At 46.2% G+C, this 17,838-nt stretch overlaps 1 protein-coding gene, 1 non-coding gene and 1 pseudogene across 3 annotated transcripts in view; all 3 read left to right on the top strand.

Annotated features, from left to right (window-relative positions):
• Nucleotides 1-10,325, top strand: part of R3HCC1 (R3H domain and coiled-coil containing 1) — a 177,735-nt gene extending 167,410 nt beyond the window's left edge. For both annotated transcript variants that reach the window (XM_063931878.1, XM_063931877.1), the window contains exon 8: nucleotides 9,706-10,325. In XM_063931878.1, coding sequence (XP_063787948.1) covers nucleotides 9,706-10,049 — 344 coding nt within the window. In that variant the 3' untranslated portion in view covers nucleotides 10,050-10,325. The remainder of the gene's footprint in view (nucleotides 1-9,705) is intronic.
• On the top strand, nucleotides 2,883-2,990 carry LOC134938775 (U5 spliceosomal RNA; annotated as a pseudogene).
• LOC134938685 (U5 spliceosomal RNA) lies at nucleotides 4,625-4,739 on the top strand. Its single transcript, XR_010181194.1, has one exon. It is a non-coding gene; the product is annotated as a U5 spliceosomal RNA (small nuclear RNA).
• Nucleotides 10,326-17,838: the final 7,513 nt, after the last annotated feature.

The following is a 17,838-nucleotide window of genomic DNA, read 5'->3' as shown; positions in this document are numbered from 1 at the left end:
GTGAGTTTCGGCTCATTCAGTGTGCTATAATGTGAATTTCGGCTCGTACCATGTGCTATAATGTGAATTTCAGCTCGTACCGTGTGCTATAAGGTGAAAGGGACACGCCCCCTTTTGGGTGACCACGTCCCCTTTTCTGGAGCACGTGCGTGCCTTCGGCGTGCATAATTGCATCCTTGTCTTTTCCATACACCCACTTCAAAATTTCCACTTCGACCACTATAAATATATCTATATCTATATATATCTATATCTATATATATCTATATCTATATATATCTATATATATCTATATATATATATATCTATCTATATATATATATATATATATATATATATATATATGTAATATATATTCTCAGTGCCTCCCCAGCCAGTGACCTCACCGCACGCCACTGATTCATCTGTAATTTATTATTCCCTTCTGGTAAACTCTTATACCTAGTGTTGGCTAGTTCAGGAAAAGTCTCACCATGCGTTTCATTGGATGTGTACTTCCAGGGGCAGTAGTGTGTAGCACCATTACAGACCAATACACACACACACACACACACACACACACACACACACACACACCCTGCTCTGATTCAATGTCCTATTAATGACTACTTGCATACTGGTTCTCCTGTTCCTGCTGCCATTCCCTAGGGGCTGCCGCATGCAATATATGCAAACCTGAAGCCACATTCAGCAGTAGTCCAAAGAGGTGACCTCCTATAGTTTATGAAACAAACCTAAAACGTACTGTATATGTTATAATTGTTATTTCACCATCAGTAGCGGATCTTGCTACGGGCACACAGGATTTTTGCCCGGGGCGCCGTCGTGGCAAGATCCGCTACTGGTGGTGCCCCCCCAGTGCCGGTACTGCTGTGCGGTGCGCGATGAAGTAATCGCGCACCGCACTGCATTGTGGGAGCGGCACTTAGACACTAGGGGTCATGATTGACGTCTAGTGTCTATGAGGTTCTATGGGAGAGACGTCATGACGTCTCTCCCATGGATCAGAGGAGTGGCGCCAGCAACCAGAGAGGGAGGGCAGCAGCGGTCGGGCATAAGGAGCGGGGATGGTAAGTATTAATTTTTTTAATTTCTTTATCATCCACTAGGGGTCACTGGAGTACTCTTGGGATATGGACGGGCGTAGCCGAACAAGGGCACTGAATATTTAAATTTAGGACCCTCCCCCCCCTCCATATCCCCGAGTACCTCAGTGTACGACCTCAGTGTTTTTTCGGTGCTCACAGCACGAACAAGGCTTGTGGTATATCCACACTTGGATTTTTATTTTTAAATTTTTATTTTTACTTTTTATTTTTACACTTAGCACATCCCTTCCCAGTTTCTGGAAAAACATGGGTCCGGGATAGTGCCGCTGCACGGGCAGCGAATGGCGTGTCGGTCCTCACAAAGAGCACCCTCACAGCCACAGGCGCTACAAGGCAGCGCATGGCGTGTCGGTCCTCACAAAGAGCACCCTCACAGCCACAGGCAGACTGTCTCCTACTGCAACTGGACGGAGATTACAAGCCCCGTCACAGCCAGGAGGAGAGCTGAAAACTGGACGGTGCTTACAGTAAGAAGCCCCGTCACAGCCAGGATGGAAGCCCCGTCACAATCTGGACGGAGCTTACAGAAGTGCGACACTGCAAGGTATGGTGGGGGGGTCAGGGCGGTCAGCTCACGCTGCCGCCCTGCTGTGTGGGAAAAGCCTTTATTTTTACCGCCGCTTTGCCCGCCGCTTACAGAGGACCCCGCTGAACGAGAGAGCGGCCGCACGTCACTCACAGACGCCGGCCGCTCTCCCAGCCACTGTACCAGTACTCTGCCACTGTAACCGAGCGGCCGCACGTCACTCAGACGCCGGCCGCTCTCCCAGCACGGTAACCGAGCGGCCGCACGTCACTCAGACGCCGGCCGCTCTCCCAGCCACTGTACGCGAGCGCCGCCCAAGCAGCCACTCTGCGTACCCGGGTCTAAAGCTCCGAGCGGCCGTACGTCACTAAAGACGCCGGCCGCTCTTCCAGCGCTGCACCCGGCCACTGCTGTATGAGGCGCCGCCCGTTCCTAGGGCTCCCCGGCGCACTATACCAGCGCTCCCCGGGTTTCCCCAAGCTCCCTGCACTCGCTTCCGGCGCTGCACAGGGAGAAGCTACATCACAAGCAGCGCGGCTGCGGGGGGGTGACGGTGAGTAAAGCCCATAGCAGCAGCAAAGGCTGCATGGGTTAAGACACTGCTCAGTTCTAAATAAGAGACTGCTCAGTTTTTAAACAAGTTATTGACCCATAGCAGCAGCAAAGGCTGCTTGGGAATAAGATATGTTGGAAATAATACAATTCACTGCAGGCAGTGTTGAGTAAAGCCCATAGCAGCAGAAGGCTGCATGGGGTAAGAGACTGCTTAGTGTTTAAACAGTTAATGAAATAACTGGAAGGCTAACTAAAGCATAAGGCTGCATAATGTATTGTAAACTGCACGGATTTTACTGTATAATAGGCCTGTAACTGTAGAATAGGCTATTAAGCCTATATTTAATGTATAATAGGCTATTAAGCCTATATATTAACGCTGCAGCAGGTAACCTGTCCTGTGATTTTCAGTGGAAGCATGGCATGACGGTCATTTTAATCATTGCTGTTCTTCCAGGTTATAATTCCAGAACATTCCGCCCATACACCTATACTCCACAAGGAGGCGCAGGGGTGTTAGTGGGAATTTTTTGGTTCAGTTTTCACATAAGTCAGCCATGTAATCTGTATTTCTAATTAATTCTAGAACATTCCTGCCCTACATCTCTCAGCCACCAGAGGCGCAGGGAAGTTAGTAGGAATTTGGTTGGGGTTTCATATGCCCATGTGAACTGCTTTTCACATAAAAGAAAATATTTTGATTTCTCTTCATATCGAATAAATCTTTCGTTTTTTGCTAAAGATTTCCGTAGAGAGAAACAAGCTTGAGTTTCATATGAATATGCTGTTCAGCAATAACATATATATATATGACACATAATAACTTCATTAAGTCGTGCAAGTGTCTGTCTATTGCCTATTATTTTATGGTGTCTGTCTACATAGCGAGTAAGGCTATAGTGCAGACTAAAAATAATTTTAAAAATCCTATGTTAACATTGGCAATTCAAATTAAAAGAGCGGTAACATCGGAGTCTCGGAATGACTCCGCCAGCCCTAACAAAAGACAGTCTTCCAAAGGGCCAATTTCCCTTTGGGTACCAGAGTGTTTATTTCACTCGATTCTATGTCAAATTATAACTACGAGTGAGAAGGGTACATTAGACCAGCACTCAGATAGTGCGGGGGGGTTGTTAACAACCATACATAATCGTTTCCAAAAGGACGCGATCCGCCATTGCTAGATGATTTTCTTTCAAACATTATAAAAACCCAGGATACATTTGGGTCACTAGAATCTAGGTATCAAACAATGACGATCACTGGTAAAAGAAGCTGCAGAGTATATCTGTAAAGCTTCTGCTAACGCCGGTTAATTTCATTGTCGCTAGTTAAGCGCGACAAGGCCAGAGCTTGTTTGCTCATAAATTTGATATACTTGTAACGGTATTTTATCCCTTTATGATATTCAGCCATTACCGCATACAGTATATTTGTAACGGCGTTTTATCCCTTTATAAGGAACAGTCACGCCTTGTAACGACAGGACGTTACAGTCAGCAAGCCAGTGGTTTGATGACTTCTTTTACAATTGTGGAAGCGCGTATTTACATGTTACATTTGCGAGGTTTCAGGACTTCAACTCATACAGGTCTCAGCTATTTACAGCTTAAAGGACAAAACTGCCTCTGTCGAACGGTTGGCAGGTTGTCATTTAGTCTTTGCAGGTTTATAAACCAGGCAGTAGTACGCCAACAGAGTCAGAGTTACTTATTCCCCTCTGTTTGAGCAAAACCAAACAGCTCCGTTGCAATATCAATCAGCAAGTCATTTACTACAGTTAGAAAATGGATTTTCTGCGGTTAGTATTTGCTTATTGGAGCCACACAATTGCATAATTGCATTTGAATGCGTATTTACCCAGTCCGGTTTGTTCTTCACAGGTTCTAGCGGTTGCAAATCGCCACAACCATTAACCATTTCATGTCTACCGTTGCTTATCGCTTTGGGTATTTACCAAAGTGAGGTTGGGATGATAGCTCATCTCACATAAGAACTCTGTCTCAACAAAGTTCCTTTAACTTGCGCTACTAAGGTATACTGCGGTAGCAGATCAAGTTCGAAAACAATCACATCTAATTCCGTCTAAACGATGTCAATGCCTAGGTAAGATGATAAATACGGTAAATCAAAGACTTTTACCTACTACACCAGCAATAACAAATGTACGTCTAGTAATTAGTGCAAAACACGCACACTAGCGGTACATTGGTGTATTCACCTATTAAGAATAAAGTTGTGTTTTCAATTTAGTTCGCCACCCTTCACTCGCGTTTCCCACAGAGGGAAAAGGGTGCATATACTCTGGACGACAGTCGCAGAGGGTCAGGATTTGTAGTTAAAATCAGCAACAAAGATTGCTGTCGATAAAGGTCCTAGAACTCTGTGCATTTTACAATGCAATACATGATTCGCTTTCAGTCTGACCAGGTATATACTCTGGTTTCTCTTCAGAACGAATAAATCTTTCGCCTTTTACTAAAGATTTCTGTGGAGAGGAACAACCATGAGTTTCAGGTAAATGTTTGATGCCTGTCTCACGCTGGCCTTAAGCAGTCAAACAAGGCAACGGCAGTTGCATACACAACAACCAGTGAGAACCAAAAAGCCGCATGGTAATGCGGCATGTGACTCAAATCCTCAATGGCTTAGAACACCATTATGTGAAAATGTCAAGAGATCATTACGTGAGTGGACATCTGTTAGACAGAGGATCTCACCCGTCAGGATTTGGATCCTGAAAACTGGACATTAAATCCAGAGGTGTTTCATATGTGAGTCCACAGAAGGGGGTTACCCTCAAGTATACATGATGGCATCTCGCCACAATTACAAAAGCTCAGTATGTGTACAAAACAGATCACAAGGGCAGTGGCGGTGGAGTCTCTCACATTCATGTGGTCATTCAGCATCGTGTATCTGGCTCCACCAGTTTCCGCTGCTCTCTCCGTTGTCAAAACGGCTCATAAGACAGTTTGTCACAGTCATACTGGTGGTAGCTCATGGGTTTCGGAGAAGTTTGCTTCTCGAATTTTCAAGGAATACTTGCACACGATCTTGGCCCGCTCATAATACGTCCAACCTGTTACATCAGGGAACGTTAGTTTACCCATAGTTACCTATGTACCTATTATCTATGTACCGCAGCTGCGGTTGACGGGGTGAGGGTGCAGACCGCCCTCTTAAGAAATTGAGCATTACAGTATCGGTTATACTAACCATGTTACGAAATAGTAAGCCGTTTAAGGCAGCTCATTTTTACAAAATTTCGTGGGCTTACATAGGTTGTAAACCTCGGAAGTTTCCAACATCATCCTTCAAGTAACCCGTATTCTGTTAAACGGGGTGGAATGGAAAACTGCGTTGATCTGCACGAAGAGTGCAGGTATCTGTGTGGTAAACTTATTTTCAAAGACGTTTGCCTCTATTGGCGTCTGTACACATCTTTCTACAAGGTGTCATCAAAGTTCACACTCTATTTATCCCACCTACAGCGCCAGGCGACTTGAAGTTGGGTTCAGATTTCTTACAGTTTTCATATTTTGAACCCTTTCAACAAATGGGAATTAAGTTTCTCACTTTGGAAAACAATTTTCTTATAGCCTTGGCTTCGGCAAGGGTTTTGTTTTCATATTTGGGTGCCTTGTATTCCAAGCCACCGTATTTGAGTTTTCTCATGACAAAGCAGATCTTCGGACGAATCACGCTTTCGTATTCTTCACATCAATATACCAATAGGGGTTCCTGTGTGGACAGCACATTCTAGAATTCTGAATGTGGTACACGCATTACGCGTTTATATATGTCCCGAACGTCAACAGTACGTGATATGAATACGTTGTTTGTTCTCTATGATACTGCCAACTGGGGTTAGCCAGTTTCTTAGCAGACATTATCCAGTTGGGTAATAATAATGACTACAAGTCAGGTTTACTTTAAGGCTAAGTTACAATCGCCTACGTCAGTAATAGCTCATCCCACAGGTTCTGTGGGAATGTCAGACCCAGTGGGTCGTGGAGTGTCTAAAACGCGGCTATATAGCCTTCATGTGCACCATGTTTGTGCACGTTTACACGTTATAAATGGTGGCGCCATCAGCATCTAGCTTTGGGCTGCCTACTGTTACAAGTATCAAACAGCTCTCCCGCCCACGAGGGAAGCTTTGGTACGTCCCAAGAGTACTCCAGTGACCCCTAGTGGATGATAAAGAAAATAGGATTTTGGTACTTACCAGGTAAATCCTTTTCTTTGAATCCATAGGGGGCACTGGACGCCCACCCAGAGCAGTTTTACCGGGGTTGTTTTAAGCTCAAGGGAGCTTAGGGTAACAAGTTTTACTTCATTGATATTAAGCTCAGAGGAGCTTATGGTAACACATTTTCACCGATTGGTTCAAATTATAAAGTTCTATCGGTTATGGTGTCAACTGTTTAGTTGACAGTAAGGTTATGGGTCAACATTGTGTTGTCCGTTATGTTATAGGTATTCTCCATTGTCAACCTCTCTATATCGTTCCTGTTCGCTCAGTAAAAAACACTGAGGTCGTACACTGAGGTACTCGGGGATATGGAGGGGGGGGAGGGTCCTAAATTTAAATATTCAGTGCCCTTGTTCGGCTACGCCCGTCCATATCCCAAGAGTACTCCAGTGCCCCCTATGGATTCAAAGAAAAGGATTTACCTGGTAAGTACCAAAATCCTATTTTTTTTTTTTAAAGTGGCACAAACGGGGGCAATACTACTGGGGCCACAAACGGGGGCAATACTACTGGGGGCACATTGACCACAACCCTTTATGAAGCCACTCCCCTATTTTCGCCCGTGTCGCCACAAGGGCTAGAACCGGCCCTGCTCACCATTGATCTAATGATAGCCATATTACATGGTGTGACACCAGTCATTTATCTGAGGTTGGCAATTTGCTTTTAAAGCAAAAGTTTGCAAGTTTTGCTATACAAAAGTACATTGTGCCCGGCACTTTACCTTTTTATGACTTGGAGACATATTTCCCCCAGCCATTGGCCTGTTTGATGTATACATCTGCAGGATGATGTGCTGCCTTATAGAAATCCAGATCAGACTGCACCCTTCACGTGAGGTTGACTGTATTATCACACACAGATGTCTGGGAACACAGTAATTCCTCTCCGTATCAGCATACTGTGTTGTGCCTGTATTGGACTTTAGAATTGTCTGTAAACGTACCTTAAGGATGGTTTACAGCGCACATTGCCATAAAAACCTGATTTCAGGCTCACAGTAAGAGTAATGAAATCCGTGTAGAATACAATATAATTGTGTTCATACACACAAACACACACCCACACACGTGAATATTCTCTCAGTACACAAATTCAGCGACTGTTAGCTGGAGTAGCCCATGGTTGGGGGGCCCAGTACTACACGTCAGCATAGCTGGGGCCTGCAGAGCGGATGGGTATAGGCCACTCCCCAGTTCTATGTGTTTTATCCATGCTGTTACTAATGAAGAAATTACATTTTCTTCTTCCACACAGATATGGGAACAATCACTAACAACAGGTGCACATATTACTAAATTAGAAAACAGGAGGCAGGTTCTGTTGTGTAAATGCCCTGTGTTTTCAGCCTGAAGCCTCTAAATGCATCTACACTACATGGCCAGGAGTATGTGGCCACCCCTTATGCTTACTGTGTTTGCCCATTTCAGTGTTTGCCATTGCTGCCAAAAACTGGAAGCTCAATAGTTGAGGGTATATTAAATTGCTGTCGATATGCTAGTTTTGTCGGAAAACAGGGCTTTTCTGACAAAAAAACCCCCAAAAACTGTCAATTTGCATTGGACAATTCAATCAGCCACTTTTCGACAAAAAAAAACTGTCTTACCGTTCCGACTTGACTTTTTCGACAGTCGAGTGTCTCCAATGTTAGAAAACAGTCTTTTCTACAAAAGCCGGTGTCAGTGATTTTAGAAGTGACATTCGACAACTTCATTCCGTCAACTTTTTCTGTCGTGAGCGGACAACGAATTTTAAAAACTTTCTTTTTTTGCTTAATTTTGATTTCTCCTAGCATATCTATTTATATTTTAAGTAATTATATTAAATTTAATTTTTTATGAGCCACATTATATTTTGATTTTTTTTTTTTTCCTAATTTTTTATTTTCTTTACTCGGTTGAGGGAAGCTATTTACCCATGATTCAACATATTTACCCAGGATACACTTCACCAAAGCTACTCCTATTTTTGTGATTTCAGGGAGAAGATCAGCCATTACAGTCAGCTGTCTTGTGGAATCGTTTTTTTTAGGGCGTTTTTACCATATATTTCCTTTTTTTTTTTTTTCACTGACTACAATAATGGAGCCTTTTTCTGACCAGATTGCGATGTTCATGATCCAGGCAAGTGTGGAGGAGGAACAAGATCTTGAAGATCAGGATCGTGGTCAGCAAATGTCTGCATTGGGTGTGTCAGTGCTTGCATCATTTCCACGTCCACGCCATTATCGCACCAGGCGTGTACTTATGGATCTCTCTGAGTTTGAGGTGATACATTATTGCTTATCGGCTTGTGAAATATATTCGCTGTACAATCTGTTGGAGCCTGACTTGGAATCTCGATCATGGACAAATCACGCAGTCTGTGGTTTCCATAAACTGCTGGCTACGTTGCATTTTTTGGCGTCTGGCACATTCCAGCCTACTTTGTCTCAAACGTGCGGTTTTTCACAGCGGACACTGTTGCGCTGTAAAACCCGGGTCATTAAGGCATTCTGCAAATTAACGACGCAGTTTATTAAATTTCCAGATATGGACAGCGGATGGAAATAGATCAAAATTGGCTTCTACAATGAATGGAAATTTCCCAACATTCTGGGCGCGATTGACTCTACACGTGCAATTCGGACCACTCAGGGATTTGGAAGAATGTTTTCGGAAATGAAAATGCTTCTATTCCATGCTTTGAAAGTGTGTGCTAGACATATGCACTGCCCTGCATAGAGATGACATCGTCTTGCAGCAGTGACAGACTGGTCACTACAGTAGTCATATAAAAGGCAACACGTGGGGTGGGCGTTCATCAGAGTTCCTGACAATTACTAGATTGCAACAGCTCACTGCCAGCATGAGTGCCAGCAGACACCGCTGACACTGGCAGGAAAACTTGTGTGGGAGATTCAACCCCAGTGCTGTAAATAAATAGTGACCTGCATCTTGTAAATGGACAGTAATAGCCAGTTATTTCAGCTGGCATATTTACTACACTTTCCCTTAATAGGTGCCTAGACATCTAGGAGAGTTCTCGGCCTTGCGGGTGTCTGGGAATGATTATTGCTATCCAGTGGGTACATGCAGGGTTGTGTGCCTAACTAACCAGAGATGTACAGTCTAGTAATTAGAGTTGTCTAGTCCATTGCATGAGAAATTATCATTGCTGAATTACAGACTTTGCTACATGAACTGTGACAGGAATCCATTAAAGTACTTTTAACTATTACCCCATCTATTTGTAACCACAATATTTCTCCTCTGCAGATTTCCTACCTCCCGGCATAGAGAGACCACAAACGGATGCAACGGTGGCAAAGAGAATGGTGAACAGATTCCTGGGACTGCCGAGGCAAGAGCCGGAGCTGCCGAGGCAGGAGATGGAGGAGACGGAGCTGCCGAGGCAGGAGATGGAGGAGACGGAGCTGCCGAGGCAGGAGATGGAGGAGACGGAGCTGCCGAGGCAGGAGATGGAGGAGACGGAGCTGCCGAGGCAGGAGATGGAGGAGACGGAGCTGCCGAGGCAGGAGATGGAGGAGACGGAGCTGCCGAGGGAGGAGATGGAGGAGACGGAGCTGCCGAGGGAGGAGATGCAGAAAACCGTGGCATAGTGAGCCTACTACTAGCAGCTTGTTACACCTAAGAAAGTTCCTAGTTCCTGATATGTTGATATTTTGGGTAATTTTCATGATGGAGATGTGACAGCACTCTGAGTGATTTTATGTTGAGAGAGAAAAGTGCATTGTAGAGCTGTGTCAGACAGGATCCGTCTGTACCAAGTGTTTGGTTCTGCACATGAGATGGGTCTGTAAAAATGCACAAATTTCAGTTGTTTTTGCTTCCAAATGTTCTGACACCCTACCTAAATAAAGTTTGTTTTGCACAAATTAGTTTATTTATTATATGATGGGCACGGAATACCACTGAGGAAGACATTGATGCCCCTTAAAACGGCAGGCTTCCTTTATGTAGCCTGATGCAGAATAACTGCAGAATTGGGTCAAAAAGCTAATTAGAGCCAAATGTATATTAGTACTATCCTGTGAAGGCTGGTCTTCCTTTCTAGATGCTTTAAAAACCACTTGCCTGGCATGGTCACATCAGATGCGACAACACCGGGCGGGATTTTATATAACCTGGTCGCACAGGATGCGACCAGTCAGATTAACAGTGCTAGCAGCGGCAGGGAAGGGAATTGTGTTACTGTGCTGCCAATTCTTGCTGATCGGTAAGCACTGCAGGATACCCCCACCACCACCCCCCTCAGCGGCTGTAGACAAGAGCAGCCGGTGGGGAAGTGTAAAACAACCCCCCTAAGCCACACCCAGCCGCCCCCTTTGTACCTGGCAATAGTCCGGGCTCCAAAAGGTAAAATCGCAATGTTACCGATGTTTCGTTGGTAGCAATGTTACCGACCGATGTTTCAGTGTTTGGGGGGGGGGGTTTAAAAAAAATAAACCAATTTTTTTTTTTGTTTTTTTTTACTACAGTCATTTTGCATAGGGTTAAATTCATGTTTTCACCTAATTTACTCATAAAAAAAAACTTGACAATTTCTGAGCGTTTTTTGGGGCGGAAAAATTGTCAGTTAAGTGGTTAAAGCTTAGCGATACTCGTGTATAATTGTGCAGAGATACAAGGCTGCAGACCTCAGCAATGGTGGTAGGAGCGGTTCTAGGCGCGGCAGCCCACCAGCATATCGCAGTTCTTGGCTGCAGGAGGCGCCATGGGCTGTGTGGGTGCCCACTGCACCTGGCACCATTGTCAGACGCTAGATGTCCTAATTGACCTCTAGTGTCTATACGGCGCTATGGCAGAGACGTCATGACGTCTCTCCCATAGATCCCAGGAGCGGGTGGCCAGAGACGGAGGGCAGCAGCAGTCTGGAAGCAGAAGCAGGGCTGCTGCGTATTTTTTTTTTTTTAGTTTGTGTGTGTAAGCGGCGCTACAAGGGGGCACATCGACAGGGGGCTGGTGGTGTAATGTACTGCATGGTGTAATGTGAATTGGTACTATTCTGTGGCCATGCCCTTTTCCTATGAAGCCACGCCCCTATTTCTCTTACATCCTAGAGGATACTGGATTCCATTTAGTACCATGGAGTATAGACTGGTCCACTAGGAACCATGGGCACTTTAAGAATTTGATAGTGTGGGCTGGCTCCTCCCTCTATGCCCCTCCTACCAGACTCAGTTTAGAAAATGTGCCCGAAGGAGCCGATCACACTGAAGGATGCTCCTGAAGAGTTTTCTGCATTTATTTTCTATGGCACCAGCCTGCCTGCTTCGTGGGACTTAGGGGGGGGGAACGGCCTAACCTCTTAAAGGGTTAATGCTCCCATTCCCCGCTGACAGTACACTGAGCTCCTGAGGGAACAATTCGCAAGCCCCACCTCGGCGAGCGTACATTCCCGCAGCACGCCGCCACCCCTAACAGAGCCAGAAGAATGAAGAGTGGTGAGTACTGAGCCGACGTCCCGGTTAGCGGGGCCATTATGGCGGAACGAGGGTACGGAGATGCACAGCTTCTAAATGGGGCGGAATGCGACTCCACATCTGCCTCTCAGTACACAGTACCCAAACTGGCAAACACCGCCTTAAAATTGTTCTGCTCCATTTTAAGCACAAAAATTACCTCAGCCAGTATAAAAAAAAGCGGGAAGGCCGCGCGCCATTGGAGGAGCGGGGCTTCATTGAGAGGATCCAGCAGCTCACCAGCACCATTTTCCCTATGCAGGGGACAGATGCTGACTGACAGGGATGCGCAGCTCCTCCGGTGTGACTCCAAATTACCTTAGCGGTACCAGGGGGTCATAGCAGGGGGGGAGCAACTATTAGTGTACTAAGTCCCCTATCAGGGTACGTAGTCTGCGACCCGGCTAAGCTTGGCAATAGCGGTAAGGGCGCGGGTGGGGGCTGGCTCCAAACAAATCTGTGTCTCCCTTTTTGTGGGTTACTTGTGCTTAACCTTTTCCTGTGTGTGTGTGTGTGTGTGTGTGTGTGTGTGTGTGTGTGTGTGTGTGTGTGTACTATCACATTTACATTATATTCAGCTATGTCACAGGGAATAGAGGCTATCAGAGATGTTCTGCATATTCCTGATAATGTGCCAGAGGAGTGTGAGGAATCTTATTTTCATGTAAAAAAGAAGTCCTCAGTTGCTTTTCCTGTGTCAAAGGAATTGAATACCCAGTATGAAGAACCATGGTTTAAACCTGGTAAGAAGTTTCAGATCCCTAAAAGGTTGCTCTCATCTTTTCCTCTGGAGGATAGAAAAAATGGGAAAATCCACAGATGGTGGACGCATCAGTCTCTAGGCTGTCACGTAAAATTGTATTGCCTGTTCCTGGTGCAGCCTCCCTGAAAGACACGGCTGATCGTAAAATTGAGACTACACTCAAATCATTGTACACAGCTGCTGGGGTGGCCCAAAGACCCACTATTGCATGTGCGTTAGATCACTAAAGCCATTGCTAAATGGTCAGGTAACCTAATTGAGGGGTTAGATTCCTTATCTAGGAGGGATGTTGTCTTACTCCAGCATATACAGGACTCTGCGAACTTTATGGTGGAAGCCATAAAGGAAATAGGCGTGCTTAATGCACGCACCACCGCTATGGCAATGTCGGCACACGGGTTTGTGGCTACATCAGTGGACTGCTGACGTGGACTCCAGGAAAGGCGTGGAAGGCCTACCATTCACAGGAGAGGCCTCGTTTGGAGATGAATTAGACAAATGGATCTCCACAGCTACTGCGGGTAAGTCTACGTATCTTCCTTCCGCAGTCCCCCCAACCAAGAAGACTTATTCAGCTTCTAAGTTACAGTCCTTTCGGACGGCCAAATTCAAGGGCAAATCCAGAGGTGCTTCTACGTCCTCCAGCGGCGCAAGAGGTAAACCACGCAAACCAGCAACAGCAGGTGCTCAGCATGACGGTGGACCGCAATGGCTGGAAGGCTGTCAGCTGGGAGCCCGACTACAATTCTTCAGTCAGATCTGGTCAAATTCGTGCCAGGATCCCTGGGTCATAGATCTTATTTCCCAGGACTACAGACTGGAGTTCCAAAAGCTCCCACCTCACAGATTCTTCAAATCAGGCTTGCCAGTTTCACAAGAGGCAACAGCATGCCATCTAAAAACTGGTACAGACTCAGGTCATTGTTCCAGTTCCACCTCATCTACTAAACAAGGGGTACTATTCCAACTTATTCGTAGTACCGAAGCTGGACAGTTCGGTAAGACCAATTCTGAACCTGAAGTCTTTGAACCTGTACTTACGAGTGTTCAGATTCAAGATGGAGTCTCTGAGAGAGGTGATCTCAGGTCTGGAGGAGGAAGAATTCTTAGTGTCTCTGGATCTCAAGGATGCATACCTTCATATTCTGATCTGGCCGCCTCATCAGGCTTATCTCCGGTTTGCACTGCAGGACTGTCACTACCAGTTCCAGGCCCTGCCATTTGGTCTATCCACGGCACCGAGGGTGTTCACCAAGGTGATGGCAGAGATGTTTCTATTCCGCAAACAGGGAGTGAACATAATTCCGTGCCTGGACGATCTCCTCCTGATAAAAGCGCCGTCCAGGGAAAGGTTGTTGGACAGCATTGCTCTCTCAACCAAACTCCTCCAGAATCACGGGTGGATTCTGAACCTTCCGAAATCTCACTTAGAGCCAACACGGAGGCTCCCATTCCTGGGAATGATACTAGACACGGAGTCACAAAAGGTGTTCCTTCCGTTGGAAAAGGCATTGGTAATCCAGTCGATGGTTCGGGATGTCCTGAAGCCAACCCGGGTGTCGGTGCATTCGCATTATGGAGAAAATGGTGGCCTCTTATGAAGCACTTCAATACGGAAGGTTTCACTCAAGACCTTTCAGCTCGATCTGTTGGACAAATGGTCCGGATTGCATCTTCACATGCACCAGAGGATCCGTCTATCACCAAAGGCCAGGATCTCCTTTCTGTGGTGGCTGCAGTATTCTCACCTCATCGCAGGACAGAGGTTCGGAATTCAGAACTGGATTCTGTTAACCACAGATGCAAGCCTCAGAGGTTGGGGAGCAGTCACTCAGGGGGTGCAGTTTCAAGGAAGATGGTCAAGTCAGGAAGTCATCATTCCAGTCATTCTGGAACTCAGGACCATATACAATGCCCTTCTGCAGGCCTCACATCTTCAATCAAGATCGGGCAATTCAGGTCCAGTCGGACAATGTGACGACAGTAACGTACAAAAGCCGACAGGGTGGAACGAAAAGCAGAGCAGCAATGTCAGAGGTGTCAAGAATTCTCTGGGCAGAAAGAAATGCTGTGGCGTTATCAGTGGTCTTCATTCCGGGAGTAGACAACTGGGAAGCAGACTTCCTCAGCAGACACGACCTGCACTCGGGGGAGTGGGGCCTTCACCCGGAAGTGTTCAGGTGCTTGACAAGTCGATGGGGATATCCACAGATCGACATGATGGCCTCTCTCAACAAGAAGCTCAGGCGGTATTGTTCCAGGGCGAGAGACCCACAGGTGGTGTCGATAGACCCATGGAGTTGTCAGGGCATCTATCAGATGGTGTACGTGTTTCCTCCACTTCCTCTGATACCAAGAATTCTAAAACAAATAAAAAGGGAAAAGGTTCAAGCAATAGTCATTTCTCTGGACTGGCCAAGAAGAGCCTGGTATGCGGACCTTCTGGAGATGCTCTTCGAAGATTCGTGGCCTCTACCTCTTCGCGAGGATCTTCTGCAACAGGGCCCGTTCGTCTATCAGGACTTACCGCAGCTAAGTTTGACAGCACGGAAGTTGAACGGCTGAGTCTAGCCAGGAGAGGAATCCCTAACAAGGTTATCCCGACTATGAGCCAAGTCAGGAAGGGGATAACCTCTAAGTATTACCATCGTATTTGGAAGAAATACGTCTCTTAGTGTGAGAGCAGAAATTATTCTGGGGTGGAATTTCATCTGGGACGTGTCCTGCAATTTCTGCAGGCGGGTGTGGATGTGGGCATGCGTCTGGGCTCCATAAAAGTCCAGATTTCGGCCTTGTCCATTTTCTTTCAGAAACAATTAGCTTCTCTCCCTGAGGTCCAGACATTATTGAAAGGTGTTCTGCACATCCAACTTCCCTTTGTGTCTCCCACGGCACCTTTGGATCTCATTGTGGTGCTGCAGTTCCTGCAATCGGACCGGTTTGAACCGTTACAGGAAGTGGACGTAAAATATCTTACGTGGGAGATCGTCACACTGTTGGCCTTGGCTTCAGCAAGACGTGTGTCGGATCTGGGGGCTTTGTCTCACAAAAGTCCCTATTTAATTTTCCATGAGGACAGAGCTGAACTCAGAACTCGTCAGAAATTTCTTCCTAACGTGATGTCTGCATTTCACATCAACCAAACTATTGTGGTTCTGGTTGTCACCGACACCTCTGCTACTTCAAAGTCTTTGGCTGTTGTGAGGGCTTTGAAGGTGTATGTGAAAAGAGTAGCTCGTTACAGAAAGACGGACTCGCTGTTTGTTCTTTATGATCCCAATAAGACTGGGTGTCCTGCTTCAAAGCAGACAATTGCACGCTGGATCAGACTTACTATCCAACATGCTTATTCCACGGCAAGTTTGCTGTGTCCAAAATCTGTACAGGCCCACTCTACTACGTTGGTGGGTTCTTCCTGGGTGTATCTGCTTTACAGCTCTGCCGAGCAGCTACTTGGTCAGGTTCGAACACGTTTGCTAAGTTCTACACGTTCGATACTTTGACCAAACTGAAGGTCTTCAGAGGCCAATCTGTTCTGCAGGAACCTCAGCACTTTCCCACCCGGTTTCGGAGCTTTGGTACATCCTCATAGTACTAAATGGACCCCAGTATCCTCTAGGACGTAAGAGAAAATAGGATTTTAATTACCTAGCTGTAAATCCTTTTCTCGTAGTCCGTAGAGGATACTGGGCGCCCGCCCAGTGCTTCGTTCTTCCTGCACTGTTACTTGGTTAAATAATGTTGGTTCAGCCGTTGCTGTTCCTGTTTCAAGTTTGGTTAGCTTGGCATTCCTCTTGCGTGTGCTGGTTCGGAATCTCACCACTATCCTTATCTATCCTCTCAAAGTATGTCCGTCTCCTCGGGCAGTTTCCTAGACTGAGTCTGGTAAGAGGGGCATAGAGGGAGGAGCCAGTCCTCACTATCAAATTCTTAAAGTGCCCATGGCTCCTAGTGGACCCGTCTATACCCCATGGTACTAAATGGACCCCAGTATCCCCTATTGACTACGAGAAAAGGATTTACAGGTAGGTAATTAAAATCCTGTTTTTTTTCTCTGGCAGGGAATATGATGAAGCGACAGCGGATTTGCACCAATCGGTCAAAGCTTTCCGGCCTCCCAGCATGCAATGGGCCCGTCCATAGATCCCCGCTTCCTGGCTTAGGCAAATCAGTTTTTTGTTTGGTGCGGCAGGAGCTGGACCATGGTCAGAGGGCTGCTGGTTTTTAGCAGCCCCAAGCTTTCTTATTTTATTTTTATGCGCAATCTTTCTAAACAGCGTCTTATACGTACCTTGGAAAGAATCGCTCCAACAACAACTCTCCGCCGGGTTGTGACAACGCTTACCGATGTGTACAGTGCTGTTTCGGCGGGCGTCTGTGTCGGATATACTAGCAGGTCCAGCAGATGTTACTGGGCTTTGGCCGGAGCACGGGGAGAAGGTAAGGCATTGGTTCCACTTAGAAGGGGAATACGGATACAGCCGCACTGTTTTGGGAGGAGACTACCAAACAGTCGCTGATGCGGCTGCCACCTCTGGTGCACCATCGCTAGGCCTTAGGGATCATAGGCTCCAGGAATAGTATGAGGCCGTGATCCCTAGGGTTGATGTCAGCAGTGGAGTCAGACGCTCTCCTAGTCGCCCCTTCCCCTGGTTCATGACCAGTTTCCTCCGAGTCTCCCGCCATGAACTGTTTCCCGCTTCCGTCTCAGACGCTGTACACGAAGGGGACCCAGTCGCGGCATAGGCGGCTCTGTGGTGCATCTGTGTTCACTGAGCATCTGTGTTCACTATAGGTTCATGGAACGGCAGTGTACACTAGTAGCGTCTGGATCCACTCAGCGTTTGCTAACGTATTGATCGGTCCTGGAAGCGAGGTGAGTCTCCCTGTATCCAACTCTACTGAGTACGGGTAATACAGCACTAAGTCTCTACCTTTTTGAGTATGAATAGTTAGATAAGTGCCTATTGCATATGAGTCTGTATACATTTACTGTTGTTTCTTTCGCAATGCATCTGAATGCGGTAGATCTGATTAAACATGATTCAGTAATATGTTCTACATACTTGAAATGTAGTTGTTGATGATGTGCTCATATTGCTTATTATACTAATGTATAACATGTGACTGACTGCTAGTGTGATTGCTGACTTTACTATATTC

The sequence above is a fragment of the Pseudophryne corroboree genome, chromosome 6, assembly GCF_028390025.1.
Source record: "Pseudophryne corroboree isolate aPseCor3 chromosome 6, aPseCor3.hap2, whole genome shotgun sequence".
Lineage (NCBI taxonomy): Eukaryota > Metazoa > Chordata > Amphibia > Anura > Myobatrachidae > Pseudophryne > Pseudophryne corroboree.
Note: the sequence above shows the minus strand (reverse complement) of the source record. Positions and strands in the feature narration are given on the sequence as shown.